The 14510-nt window shown below is 40.2% G+C and overlaps 1 protein-coding gene across 1 annotated transcript in view; it reads right to left on the bottom strand.

Moving 5' to 3' along the window:
- Nucleotides 1-462: 462 nt before the first annotated feature.
- Nucleotides 463-14510, bottom strand: part of LOC138599428 (monocarboxylate transporter 2-like) — a 29761-nt gene continuing 15713 nt past the window's right edge. Inside the window, exons 3-5 of the mRNA XM_069671106.1 lie at nucleotides 8308-8451; nucleotides 6053-6856; nucleotides 463-5883 (exon numbers count right to left, since the gene is read on the bottom strand). Coding sequence (XP_069527207.1) covers nucleotides 5603-5883; nucleotides 6053-6856; nucleotides 8308-8451 — 1229 coding nt within the window. The 3' untranslated portion in view covers nucleotides 463-5602. The remainder of the gene's footprint in view (nucleotides 5884-6052; nucleotides 6857-8307; nucleotides 8452-14510) is intronic.

Genomic DNA, 14510 nt, shown 5'->3' with positions numbered 1-14510 from the left:
GAAAAGCACAATATATATTTTTTTATGGTATTTTACTCGTTCATGCATCCTCTTATGGGCTGCATGGTGGTGCAGTGGTTAGCGCTGTCACCTCACAGCTAGAAGGTTCCCGGTTTGGATGTAGGGGGCCTTTCTGTGTGCAGTTTGCATGTTCTCCCCGTGCACGCATGGGTTCCCTCCGGATACTCCGGCTTCCTCCGGCAGTCCAAAGACATGCTCGTTAGGTTAAATTGCCAGTAGTTGTGAGAGTGAGCGTGAATGATCGTCTTGCGATCAGTCCAGTGTGTACCCCGCCTCTCGCCCAATGACAGCTGGGATAGACCCCCTGTGACCCTGAACAGGATAAGCGGTATAGATAGTGGATGGATGTTTCCTCTTATGTTGAATATAACTCATATTGAGCGACCTCTGAATAATGGCCTTTCTCCTTTAACCATAAAATAAAGGACAGAGCCATGTGACTTATTTGGATACATACTTTATTTCACTACTGTGATAGGTGATAACATTCTATTAGAATTACAAAAACATAAATCAGTTTTCTATACCCGTGTGGTACTTTTTCCTCGCTCTGACATGATGGCTGCAGAGGTAGTGGAAGGACTGACACAATCTGAGAAATAATGCCATCCAGTATATATGTTTGCCCTGATGAGAAAGCACACAGCACGCCTGCTACTGGAAGGACGTAACGGACCGAGTTCACTGCTGAGACAAACACGTGAACACAACTGTCCTCAATACACAGAGATGTTTGCATTCGTCACTATGTGTACAAATCCCTGTTAACAAAAGCAAAGATAAAATAAGTTATAAATATTTGGACTATATCTGGTGTAACAGCTTGTTTGTTAATGAGTTAATTTAGTGTCATGATGACAGGGCTGAATTTAAATGAGTACAAACATAAATTGATTAACAAAATTAAAGATTACAATGATTTGTAAACATACATACATGCATGAAAAGATAGAAATTCATAGTTTGAGCAACACAATGTCATTTACCGTGTTCACAAAAAGCTGTCAGTATAGCACAATAAGGCACAGTTAGCATAACAGCGTCCTTCAGCCTCCCAGTAGCAAACCACCATGTATACAATCAACACAGACATGCTGATCTTCTTAACACATCAACATGAAAAAAAAAAGGAGAAATAAAAAAAAGTTTGATGGAGAAGTTGCAAAGTTTTGTTCTACAGATTGAAAGTTCTTAACATATATGCTTGTTTAAAAATGAGCATTTTCTAGATGGAGTTTTGAATGGGGAATTCCTGAATTCAAAATAAACGTGTGAATTAACGTAAATAATACGACTGAATTTCACCAAAGTAAATTCAGGTCCAGGATAAGTAGATTAAGTCAAAACAAAAATGAAATTCAGAAATTTAATTCGGTCTTTCATTAATTCAGTCACACTTATTCCATATCGCTTTACACCACAGCTACAAAATCTGTTCTTTTCACACTACCCTGTCATGTTTAACTCCAATTTATGTCTCATAATTCAAACTGTGAATATGCGGAACTCCAATCTATGATCATTTCAATCAGCTAAACACTGTTAGCTGCTAAGTGCTCTCTAATTCAACCCTTAAAACAGACACATTCCTCAAATACATTTAATCCAACAGGACACTATGGGGCATCTCCTCCACTCCCTCTCAAACATTAAAGCCTTTACATTCGGCATCTTGATTCAACACAACAGGAAAAATATTTTTTTTTTATCAAACATAATCAGCCAACTCACTTAAGCATCATCTTCTTGAAACAGCAGCTATGTGCACTTACAAAAATAAAACAAGAGCGGTGACAGGGTTTCATATTTTCAGTTGCACCTCTCTACTGAATTTGGTCATAAGCAAATCTTAAAATAAACCCTTTTTTTCTAAACAAACCCCAAACAAAGAAGAAAGGAACACAAAACATATAAAGATGCCAAGCAATAGAATGTGTAAGGCTATTGGTGCATGTCAAATTTAAATCATATATCTCTATTAAATCATTAGAACTCGTTTCCTTTTGTTCTGAAAATAAACATTATAAACCAAAACACACACAAATGTATTGCTTAAAGTTGAACAAATATCAACATGGTTTTGCACAGTATAGTTAGGGGAACACCATAACATTTCGGGGGTAAGAGTTAGCACGTTTTAGGTTCTTTCCTAACCACAGGTGGTTTTTCTCTAGCTTCCTGGACTGCTGCTGTTCTTCACTTCAAAGCTCGACATGATTGGACACAGTTGTTGAAAGTTGAAATTCAATGGTATTCCCCTAAAGTCGCATAAAACCATAACATTGCACACAGTGTTTTGTTCTATGTATGTTACCATGTAAATATAAAGAGGGTATACTCATACTGTCTTTACTCACTGAACTGAAACCTGCTTTGGTTGTGATTAGAACAAGTGAGTGTGTTCTCCTGCTGAAAGGGAAGCTCGGCTCTCTTTACAGTTTGGTCTAAGTGGTTTGAAACCAGCAGGGGGCAGTGTTATTTGGCAGGAAGTGATTGTACAGCAGTCTATTACCCTCATTGAGAGACGTCATGTACAGTGAGCATAGTGACATCAGACTTCAGGGAAAGAAAGTAGTCCCTCCCTTTACTATTGAAGTGTAAGGAGGACACACTTTCATATTCATTCATGAAAGGTATTTATGTTGTTCATTAACCAAAGCTATAAGCGAAGAACAGACATGGCAATATATAAAAATACTGTCTAATGCATGAAATGCTGGTGGACTATGATGAATCTGAATCGCTGTGCAAACAGACAAACTTAACTCGTGACAATTAACCTCAACACACAGGTGTGTGTAAAGTAAAGACAAACTGGGTTTGTCCACACGTTGCTGGGGCTGCAGTCAAAACCAGGACTGGCTCATCTCAAAGTGGAAATATTGAAACCATGTCCAGGTCAGAAAAGCAAGCTCAAAGAGGTGAAGTGCATCGTTAGACTATGAACACAAGTGTGCAAATCTTTACTATGAATCTTATTTACAATAAATGGCATGGCAGATATTCTCAACATTGTTCCACTGACACCCTGAGAAACCATCCAGCCAAACACAACCTCACAATACCTCTGATTTCACTCGGAAACAGAGAACTTTTCACATTTGTGTTTGGTTGGAATGAGTCTCGGGTGAGGACGGTACATGGTGGAGAGACACTGCTACATAGCTGGACTTCCATTGTCGTGATCGTGAACACACATTCAACTACTGACAGCACAAAAAGAGAACAATGACATTGTTTTTTTGCTCATAATTGCTTTGAAAATCACATTTGTTATTAAAATGTGTTTGGCTTTGTTAGAACATCTGAGACAGGACACCATGCGGTCGGAGTTTGAGACCAAAGCTGCAGATTATGAGATGAAAAGCACAACAGGATGACACGTACAACAACTCATGGAATGGATAGAACGTTGAACAATTTTGACATTTAAAGCAACATTTAAATTGCTACATGATTTGTTAGTCCAGTACATTTGTTTGCACACGATACGATTGAAAATACAGGTAGACTTGATTAGCATTCATTGATTAGTAGCATCACTCGAATGTTGTTAGTGAGTTAGTTTACAGTGAAACTGTACAACATGACTTAATCTCATAGCTTTGACATTTAACAGACAGACAGACATGTTAGGAGACAAATGAAGCAGATTACACTGTTTTCTTGTGATCACACATTTAACACAAAGGTTTCGGCGCCTCATATAATACTATCAAGAATTTAATGTACAACTCCCCTGCACTAATTACATTACATTTAAGGCAATGTATCATTGAACGGACGTTCCCCAATGGTCACATGAAATACATTTCCCTGTATATCTGCATTATAATATGAGAGATTCTATTGCTCGTGGGCTCTATGTGTAGAGAAACCACTTTTCTGCAGATGGTTTTTGGTCATTAATACCTTATTAAGGCCCACAGAGGAAATTACATTCAACCGTAATTAAATTTATTGAATTGCAGCAATTTTAGAAAGATGTCAGGGGTGATGTATGGTCGTTTCTCTTTCAGTGCAGCAGGTATACGAGTGCAATATGGAACACTAGATGACTTACAGGAAGCATTTTATGACTTGATCAAAATTATTAAAGTGGGACGTTTGTGCAGGTTTTACTACACGGCATTACAATGCTCAGGCGGGCAGCATAATACACGGGCACCGGCGTCACCAGCTGTGAGCACATCTGTTCTTTTTTCTAGAAGTGGGAATTTTAAGGGCACCCAATTGCCATATTACACGCAGTGCAATTAGGATTTCGCGTTCTTGCTTTACACTTAGCACTAGATGGAAGTACCACTTCCGGTGCGCTGGGATTGCTAACTCTGCATTCACACTGGAAGCAACAAGTCATAAGGAGTTCCCACAAAGCTGACCAACCAGGGAATACCAGCCAAAACAGCTGCCACCATCAAGCCAGATTTCAGCTCTTCTTTTGTACCTTTTGATATCATTTTACAAATATTAACATTACCATTAGCAGTTGCTCCCATTTATCAAGGCCAATGACAGTTTCTGAAATTGTGATATTTACTTACAAGTTAGCACCAGATTGTAGAACATCTGATCAGGTTTTACTGTTGGTGCATTCAGAGCCTCCAACTGTCCACAATGTGTCAAAATACAACACTTAAACCAAGTTACTTGCAGTGTGAGGGCACAGTTAGGGATCAGTGTGGCTCAAAACCAAGAATGGACGCCGGCTGTTATGATCTTTAACGGGTGACGTTTCACTGACAGAATGGTCTTTCTCACCACAAAGAAACCCTGACTTCCCCTTTTCTCGTTCATTTCAGAAGACAGAATTAATTTAGAATTCAGTTTGCTGGTGCTATTGGAACAGTGGCAACACACTGATGCTGCATTCACGTCATATCGGAAGACACAGTAGGAAGAAGGAATGGCTACAGCTTGGAATATTTTAACTTGTTGAAACAAACAGAGGATACAAAAGTCAACCATGACCATCTGCAGCAAAAAATACTTTTCTTAAGCAGAACTGATTGTCTGACAGTGAATTGAAGAGATTTTCTTATAATCTGCTAACATCTGTGAATTTGCTGCTGTGCTAGCTGGTTGTTGACACAGTCTTGCAGTTTCTACATACTTCCTGCTGTATAATCCCACATCCTGACTGTATTACCACTAGGTGCTGTGAATGTAATGGTCCTCCAGTTGTAGTCTTGTATTTAGAATAAATCCGATATGAGGTGAACGTGGCAAAAAAGAAAATATAGTTGGTACTACACTGTGTTCCATTACATTTCTGACTTAGCCTCCTCACATGCATACATTATGTTACATTTTTCCTTCTGTTTAATATTTTTCTGCTATAGTCTGCTATAATCATAGCTGATGCTATTTGACAAACAGATATAACACCTCACAGCTTCCTACAACATAGATGTTGCTTTGGCAGTTAGTTTTAAAGAAGTGCAGAGGACCCCAAATAGAGCCTTGTGGAACACCGAGAGGCACCTCTTGGCTTGGAGCTCAGATTGATCATAGTGGAGGGAGACCTTTGTGGAGGGCGAGCTTGCCACTGAGGTGAGCGTGAGCTGTTGGCAGAGCAGATCTAGATGTTGGTTTCCCGCTGCATAGGCTCCCCATCTTTTTCATTTTTGTCGACCAGTTCCTCCGAAGCCTGGGCTTCCCCATCAGCCTCTTTTTTATCCTTAACGTGGTCTGGATCTTCTGTCTCAGTCCGTTTGTACATCTCTGCACACTTGCGCTCACGCTCCAAGAGTCTGTAGTTAATGAAGTTTCCAATGAAGAGCCAAATACTTGCAAAAATCACAACAGCTCCGCAGCAAAAATACATGTACTTGTAATTTTTTGTGATATCGACCAGTTTTCCTGCAAGAAAGAACAAGGTTAGTAAAGTTAAGTATCTGCACAGTTAAGAACATCTTAAAGAACTTTCATAAGCAATTCAGACATAATTTACCTTAAATGTGTCTAAATATAAGCTTTTATTTATTTTAGCCATTTATTAATTCTATACGTCCATACGGACAGATCGTACCTGCTAGAGGTGGACCAAGGAGGACAGGGCAACACTCCACAATGGTGGTGAGTCCAACAGCACTGGAGAATCTCTGAGGCCCAACCAGGTCCATCAGTGTTTCGAACAACACTGAGCTGACCATGCCAAAAGCAAAGCCGAAGAACATTGCGTACACCACAAGACCAGTGTAGGATTCAACGAGTGGGCAGAGGATGTGGCACACCCCATTGTACAGCACAGCAAAGCTGAAGAAGTACTGGATTCTGGGCCGGACCCAGCGTGAGTTGGCCAGTAGCCCCATGGAGGGCCTCGCAAACATGTCGACAAAAGCCAGAATTGAGAGCAGGAAGGCAGCTGAGTACTCATCCACGCCCATGTCCTTAGCGTAGGCTGCAAGGAAGACAATTGGAGCGAAGAAGCCAAGGAACATGATGACATTGCCTGACAGGTAAATGAGGAAGCCGCGATGCTTGAAGAGTGTCAAGTCCAAGTACTTGTTAACTATTTGCCAGGCACTGCGCTTCTCTTTTGTTGTGGTGGTCATTGCAACTAACTCTTCGTCTTTCTTGACCTTCCCGGGTGGTGGTCCCAGAGGCCTCATGAGGGACCCAGCCACACAGCAGTTCAGTAGCAAGCCGCCCAGGATAAGGAAGCTGCCTCTCCAGCCAAAGTTGTTGAAGAGGTACTGGTTGAGTGGAGCCAGAGTGCTGAGGAACACTGGACTGCCTGCCATTGCCAGCCCGTTTGCAATGGGACGCTTCTTAAAGAAGTATTTGCCTATCATAGTCAGAGCTGGCTGCAGATTAAAGGCTAGTCCAAGTCCTATGAGGAAAGACAACAGAGAAATATTAGACCTTTAACAGTCATGCTATAACTGTTAATGTACCAGTGCTAAAGAACACATAGATCAAATTTACTTCTTACTTGCCTCAATAAGAAACCATTATGAAAATCGTACTTTATCAGAAGTAACTGGTACCTCTGAGCTTCTTGGTTTAAGAACAAGCTAACATCAGTGGTGACACATAAAGGTGCCAATTTGTTAGGCCTAGCCATGCTAGGGTCATTGTTATAGGGATTTTTCAGTACTTCGGTATATGAGCAAACACCTGCAAATCACATGACATTCCCAGCTGCTAGCAAGCTCACAAAACAAGCTCACTAAACTAAGAAATATCCTACCTGTGCTACTTCTTCTTGTTAGCATTGTCATTGTAAGCATCATAGGCTGTATAAAAAGATAGACGACATGACAGCTCCCTAAAAGTGAAGCCAAAACTTCTCTATCGCCCCCTGCTGACTGGCTGCAATATAGGTCAGAAAGCCCGCCTCCTTCATGTTAACAGATGGGACAGGAGTCAAACTATAAAATGAAAATACACGTCAAATAAATGTTTCTCAAACATGGTTTCATCATTATTGTTAGTTCTTATCATGCTTATTTACAACCAAGTGTTCATTTTTCTGACAAGTTTATTTTTAATTAGTTATTTGATGCTGTAAAAAGGATGACTGACAGCTCTGTTGACAAATCCTGCAGCTGATCTGTTCTGGATTAGCAGAGGAGAGGAGGACAGGCGAGGGAAGACGTAACTAAAACAATCACTATAGTCATTAAAGTTTCCATATCTGTTAACGACTGCTTCAGACCAACACAAAGAAGTGTGTTTTGGTTTTGCTCCAAATGACGTCACCATCGCAAGATGGCAGCACACTTCACGGTCATTGGTAAACATGATGTCATTCTAATCCAAGCATTTAACTCAATACACCTAAATGCATAAGTACAGTCTGACAGAATCGCTAGCATAGCTTAAGATTCTGAACAGTTTGTCCGTAATCTATTTAAATCATGTATGTACACAAACGTATGTTATCATTGTCTGATTTTACAAAGTTGGTTGACAGAGAAAAGATGTTACAACAGTATGAGTCTTACATTCCCCATGTAAAATTTATAGCACAAAAGCTCCATTAAGCAATTTAAGATCTTTATTGAAGTACAAGACACAGTTGTGGGTTTGCTCTCTACGTGTGGGTACTGATTATTAGAAAGATGGTGTGGTATGATTTACGTAGGAAATTGACAGTTATATTGCATGTACAATACACCTCTGAAATGTGCCTTTAAGGACTTGAATTGAGTCCAATAAGGGCAAACGGATAGAAAAAGGTCTTCCTGCTACCATTGTTTTATTTTTAGTCTGCTACTTAGAGGTAGAAGGTAATTGAATTAACTCAGAATGGACTTAGGAGGACTTAGATGGACTTACCACCGATAACTCCTATGCAGATGTAAAGCTGGACCACGCTGGTGCAGAAGGACGCTAAGATCATGCCAGTGGAACAGAGGCAGCCCCCCATCATGACGATGGGTCTGCAGCCATATGTGTTCACCAGTATACTGCTGATGGGACCTGAAACCAAAAAAGAACATTGAATTAACCAACACATGTCAAATGTTCATAGTAGTCAGGGTCACTGAAAGTGAAGGCATAATGATTTAATCTGGTTAGTGCTGCACACAGACAGGTGACCAGTGTCTATTTATGGCAGCAACTGGGCTGCTTCCATTTTTAAACACTGCACTCTCATCGTCTCGTGTCGAATCAAATTAAGATAAATAACTGACAGTGTGAGAGACAACATGCATATGATGGTGTCAAATACTGTTTTATATCATGTCATTCAGTCATCTTTAATTCTCCAGCCTGTGTTTTAAGCTGCAATCACAACACATGCCACTCACAAGCTTTAAAAAAGGAAATGACAAAGCAATTTTCTATTTCTGCTTTTTCTGAGTATGTAATGTTTCTATTCAGGCAACTGGAGAGCTGTCCCAGTGTTGTTTCTGTCATCATCCCTGTCGCTGAGAGCCGGCAGAAAACATCCTCAATGAGGTTAATTATGTTGGGACCAAATCCCCACTTTAACCATATTAACTTATTGATCTAATTAATCTTTGTGTAATTAAAAGTGAAAACAAGGGTCAATGTGATATTATTACCCACTCGGGGCAAAGTTAATATCCATTGGTTTTTTACAGCCTATTAGGGGTTCAACTTCGACAGACTGCATTTACAGTGATCTGTGTAATTATTCCACGTTATGCTTTGAATGTAAATGGAAAAAAGGGATGTGTTCCTTCATATCTGAAATAACAGGTTGAGTTTAAAATGTATCCACTTCCTCACCAACAAGGAACAGTCAATCCCTTACTGGGTCTTTTTCTGTTTTTCTCTTCCTTGTTAACATCCTCTTTCATTTCTTTGCCTCTAACATTATTACTATCAATACCAAGCTAAAACCAGTGGTGAGGGTTGTTTGCCTTCAGGGCTTTCTGCCAGAAAGCCTTGCCAAGAGGTTACACAGTGTAAGAACCGGCCTCCAGGTGTGGAGTGTCAATGAAAGAGGCAACATATCTTCCTTTTACAAGACAGTGTACCGTCAAAAGGATTTTGGGTTTAATTATTTACATAACATTGCTTTTAACCAACGCCACTTGAGGTCACAAAGACATTAGAACCTTTCAGTGATAATCTGGAAGATATTCATTTATATGTCTGTTAAGTCATCGTTAAATGAGGTAACACAATGGTGATTGAGCCTATGGCCCACTGATGGAAGCCTTTGTAGCCTTTGAAGCATTTGCAGTATTACAGACTGGGTGTCTGACAAACAGCGGCGCCCAGTTACTGACGCGTTTTCCATCGCAGTGGTTGGTCTATCAGAGAGGGTAGGCGAAGCTAAGCGGCTTCGTCAGTCTCTGCAAGTGTTGCAAGTAAACAGTAATCTACTATGGCTGAACAAGCAAAGAAAAGATCAATGACTACAGATACAACTTCAAAAATAAGTGAAAATCCAAAGAAAAAGGAACGGATTCGACGCTCAGATGAAGGCAAACAGTCTAAGAAGGAAAATCAAGAGTTACAACCGGAGCCAACCGTGGACGTCACACATGCGACACTGTCTGGATATCCGGGAGGTGTGCTCCTGCAATTACCGTTTATCGCCATAGGCGCCGCCAAAGAGACAAAACTGAGATCTTCGAGATTCTAACTTTAAATTGGTATGGAAAACAGTTCCTCTATAGTAAAACTCCTAATCTCTACTTTTAGCTGTCGCTGTAAATGTTCAGTTTTCTAATAAGGTGCAAAACTTAGCAGGGTAAGTAAGGTTTATTTTTATTCCAAGGACATTCAATATTTTTAAGTTTTTTTAGAATTATGACTCTTTCATTAAGTGAATAATAGGATTTAAGGTTTAGACACACTGCTGTTGTGCTACTTTATGTTCTATTGTTAAAAAATTTCCATTCAGCTTAAAAGGAGAAGATTTAATCAGTTTTATGAATCTTGGTTCATAACGTGCTATGAATAATGTGGCTGCTTAAAGCCGTAGGAATCTCCGCATCTTATAATTGACAGTCTCCTTCCCTTTGCTGAATTTTAAGTACAGTAGGTGTAAATTGAATAGTGTGAATAGTGAGGGAGAAAAGTAATGAAAGATGTTTTTTTCCTCTCATATAAAGCTCTCATTACCAGCCAGAAGATGTATCATATTTCTGCCAGGCCCAGGTCCAATTTAAAAAGCCTCATAGGGCGAGGAGTCGTCTGACTTAATTTGCTCTGCATGAATCTTTTTTCGACCTTGAGAAAAGTTCCCCTCATTTGCATCCACAGCACTGATCGGTATTCTCCGGGGCTCGCGGGACCCGAATCGGCCAAGATGAGGAAGCCCCTGAGCCTGCACATTACCTCCCTTGAAAAGGCTTATCATCTCCTGGCCAGCGTGGACTTCATTACACACTGGACAAAACCCCGCACTAAATATAACAACCTTGATCCCTAAAGGGAACGACACATATAGAAATGTCTCTAACAGTTTCTTCCATGACCCTTAAATGAGAGCTGCAGCGTGGAGGCTGGTACAGCGGCCGATGTGAGGATGCTGGCAATCCATCACACTTCAAACAGGATTAAGTCGGCAGAAATGTTGGAAACAAGTTTTAAAAGCTGATCTTCTGCAAAAGGACACAGCAGGGTCTTATTTATTGGGCAGTTCTGCTGGCACTTGAGCAATACCCTTTCCAGGGAAACTGCTCGGTGGCCAAAGGAAGTCACTGTAGCTGTACTGGGAGGTTTCCAAATGTGAATGTGTGTAACTGAGTGATTGAAGGGAGAGGGTGTTCCTGAAAGAAGAGCGATGCTCTCCATGAAACAAACCTAGAAAATAAATCGGTCTCCGTCTCCATGTTGGTACGGATGAATTAGCGAGTTGTAAGAGCTCACTAAGTGGGACAAATGGGGCAGATTTAAATGGCTGTTTTTAAGCTATCTATTGGTTACTTGACAACATCTTCATTTAGATGACTTTTACTTAAGAAATACTCCGTGTTTGAAGTGCTCTGAGGATTCTAACATGCAAACTAAAAGGCTTCAGGGGCTAAGTGCTCAATCAGTTTCACACAGTAAATCCAAGGAGCCTTGAGGGGCTCTTGATGTGGAAAAACATTCTTCAGCGACTCTTTTATGCTGTTAAAAGGCATTCATTTAGTCAAGTGTTTCTGACCTTACAACTGAAACTGAAATAAAAAGGTAAGAATGAAACCAAGTCCTTTACACAGACCACTTGTATTGTATCTTTGTTGCTATACGATAAAACATTTGACAGGTGAACACATTTGTTCTTCTGTTTATTTATCATCTACCTGTTTTTATGACTGACAGTAAATGTAACGCGGGTGTGCACTGTGTCCACGCAGCCTCGCCCAAGGTCAAGTCTCTCTCTTCTGTATCTGGATTAGCAACACTGATCCACCACTGACAAACAGCCTGCAGCTTAATGACGTCATCACAGAGCGACGCCGGCTCTGCTGAGGAGGATGAGGGATGCGTCTCCTCACAGCTGTCTGATGTAATGCCATTAAGGAACGCACTGTATGCCCATCCCTTTTTTTTTTTTAGTGCTGTCATTAACTTACCTCTCAGACGTTAAAGCTTTGAACTACGCCTGCTTCATTATAATATGTTATTAGGTGGTACTTATTATAGATATTAAACATTCTTCTTTTCTTTAATCGAAAAATTCTGTTGTGTTTGTTGGAAAATGTCAGTTGATTTTTAATGCTGGCCACACAATAGTTATGCAAATCACAAAGGGTGAGGTAGTTGCCCTGCCAACATTCAGGAAATAGTTTGTTTACGATCTCATAAACCGAGATGAGGATGTTTAGCTTTGTGAAACCATTCCCACATTTCCAGTTTGATAATTACAACTTATAGGGACGATGGAACAAACTGAACGGCTTCCCATAGTAGAGACAGATCTGTCAGACAAAAGCTGAAACTACATTATAATTAAGCAGTTGTGACGGCTCTTGAAACTCTAAATTCAGAATCCAGTAACCGAACCAACTGTACAGGTGTGTATGGCTGCGACTGAATATTCATAATGAATTAAATGAATGATTATCAATTTTGATTAACTGATAATTAAATCTATACAATATCAACACAGAAAACTGACTATAAAACTATATATATCCTAAAAACACAGTATGAAAAAAAAAATCAATTGTAGAAGCTCTGTAAGATTGTAGGTTAGTAATATGAGCTAGATGCTAACATCAGCACATTAACATGCGCTCAGTGCCAATGCTAACACACTGACGTTTAGCAAATAATGCTTACTATTGTTACAGTGTTGGGCGCGCCACTTGTAAAATCTAGTGAGCTACGCTAATAGTTAGTAATTATATCAAGGTCCACTACACAGTTGTTTGACTAACACTAGCACTAGCAACAGCTAAAGCTGAGGGGAATGTCATTGGCACCAAAGTCATTGGGTTTAATCCTCTGGGATCCATGTCAGTACAAGATCTCATGGCAACCATCCAACAGCTGTTCAGATATTCTGAATGGTCACAAAGCGCAACTTTCAGAGTGGTAGACCACATTGCTGTCTTTAGAGATGTTGCTAGCATAGCTTTAAAAAAGGCTGCATCCATTTCCTTTTGTCAAGCTTTGACATTTTTAGTACTTTTACAACTTGGACAGAAGCTACCCACCCCAGAAATGTAGCAAGCTAAGCTACAGCAACGCAGCAAGTGTAGCTTGCTAAATCAAGGCTTTTCTTTAACACTGAACCAATTTTATTCCAGTCAATGCCATTATCATGGTATTTTTATTAGGACTGCTAAGCGACATACACTTCAAGCGAATAATTTTGACTAACGACAGAAACTAGTTGAACAACTAGCTCAATTTACTCCACGGCTTTTGGCCAACGCTAGCACTAGCAACAAGCGTCATTGGCACCAAAGTCATTGGGTTTAATCCTCTGGGATCTATGTCAGTAAAAGATCTCATGGCAACCATCCAACAGCTGTTCAGATATTCTGAATGGTCACAAAGCGCAACTTTCAAAGTGGTAGACCACATTGCTTTCTTTAGAGATGTTGCTAGCATAGCTTTAAAAAAGGCTGCATCCATTTCCTTTTGTCAAGCTTTGACATGTTTAGTACTTACGGCTTGATTAAATACATATTCATATTTCTCTTTGGCCACTGGTCATTATCAGGCAGTAGTACACACACAGTGAGAAAAACAGCAGGGGGGAATTAGAAAGGTGTTAAGCATTCAAACAGTGATTGCTTCATCAGCGTCAGAAGCAGAACAAGAGAGCAGATGTTTAATGAATAGCTGATGAATGCGATCAATATGAATGAGTAACAAGAGCTGCTCGCTTAGTAACAGCACGGAGAGGACAACACAACATGATAATGATATACAGTCGGTGTAAAGCTGACGCAGCGGTTGGTAATTGGAAAATTATCTGATGTTGTCAACATACGATACATGCTTAGTGTTTCTTCCTCAATGAGGTCAGAGGATGGCAAAAATGCGCCAAACTAGGGCTGACATTAAGATTGCGAACTTTTTGTTTTTGCGATAGTTACTGTGATTTAAAACACAAACAGGAAATTGTACCAGATAAACGCAGTGTGTTTTCATGTACATATAAACAATAAGGCTAACAATCACACTCATTATTATTTGGGACTGTTAAGTCTATTTTCTTCTAACAAAACAGAACTCCTCTCCTACTTTTACCACACTTGGTTCACTGAATCTGACACCCAAATGAAAAAGTAGAGAGAGCACAGGTGGAGCGACACGTTTCTTTATAAAATAAATACAGACTTGTGAGTTGAGGTTGTGTCACTTATATGGTATGTTGTTTACCATTTCTAACAATGTTCAAACATATGTTTAATCAGCGGGACCAGCCTGTCACTCCTACTTCCTGTCGGCACACACAACCTCAGGCTGCTAAAGTAAACACTCCGCTGAACGTCCGCTCCATGAACGGTCTGTTTATGTGGCCACAGCATTAACCCGCACCGGGACGAGGTGCCTTTAATAACAGGAATATACTCAGTAATAAGCCTGCTCGCATAACAGAGCATCTGCGC

Source organism: Semicossyphus pulcher, unplaced genomic scaffold (assembly GCF_022749685.1).
Source record: "Semicossyphus pulcher isolate SPU_LCO1_2020_fin unplaced genomic scaffold, fSemPul1.0.p SCAF_20, whole genome shotgun sequence".
Taxonomy (NCBI): domain Eukaryota; kingdom Metazoa; phylum Chordata; class Actinopteri; order Labriformes; family Labridae; genus Semicossyphus; species Semicossyphus pulcher.
This window is presented reverse-complemented; position numbering and strand designations above follow the sequence as displayed.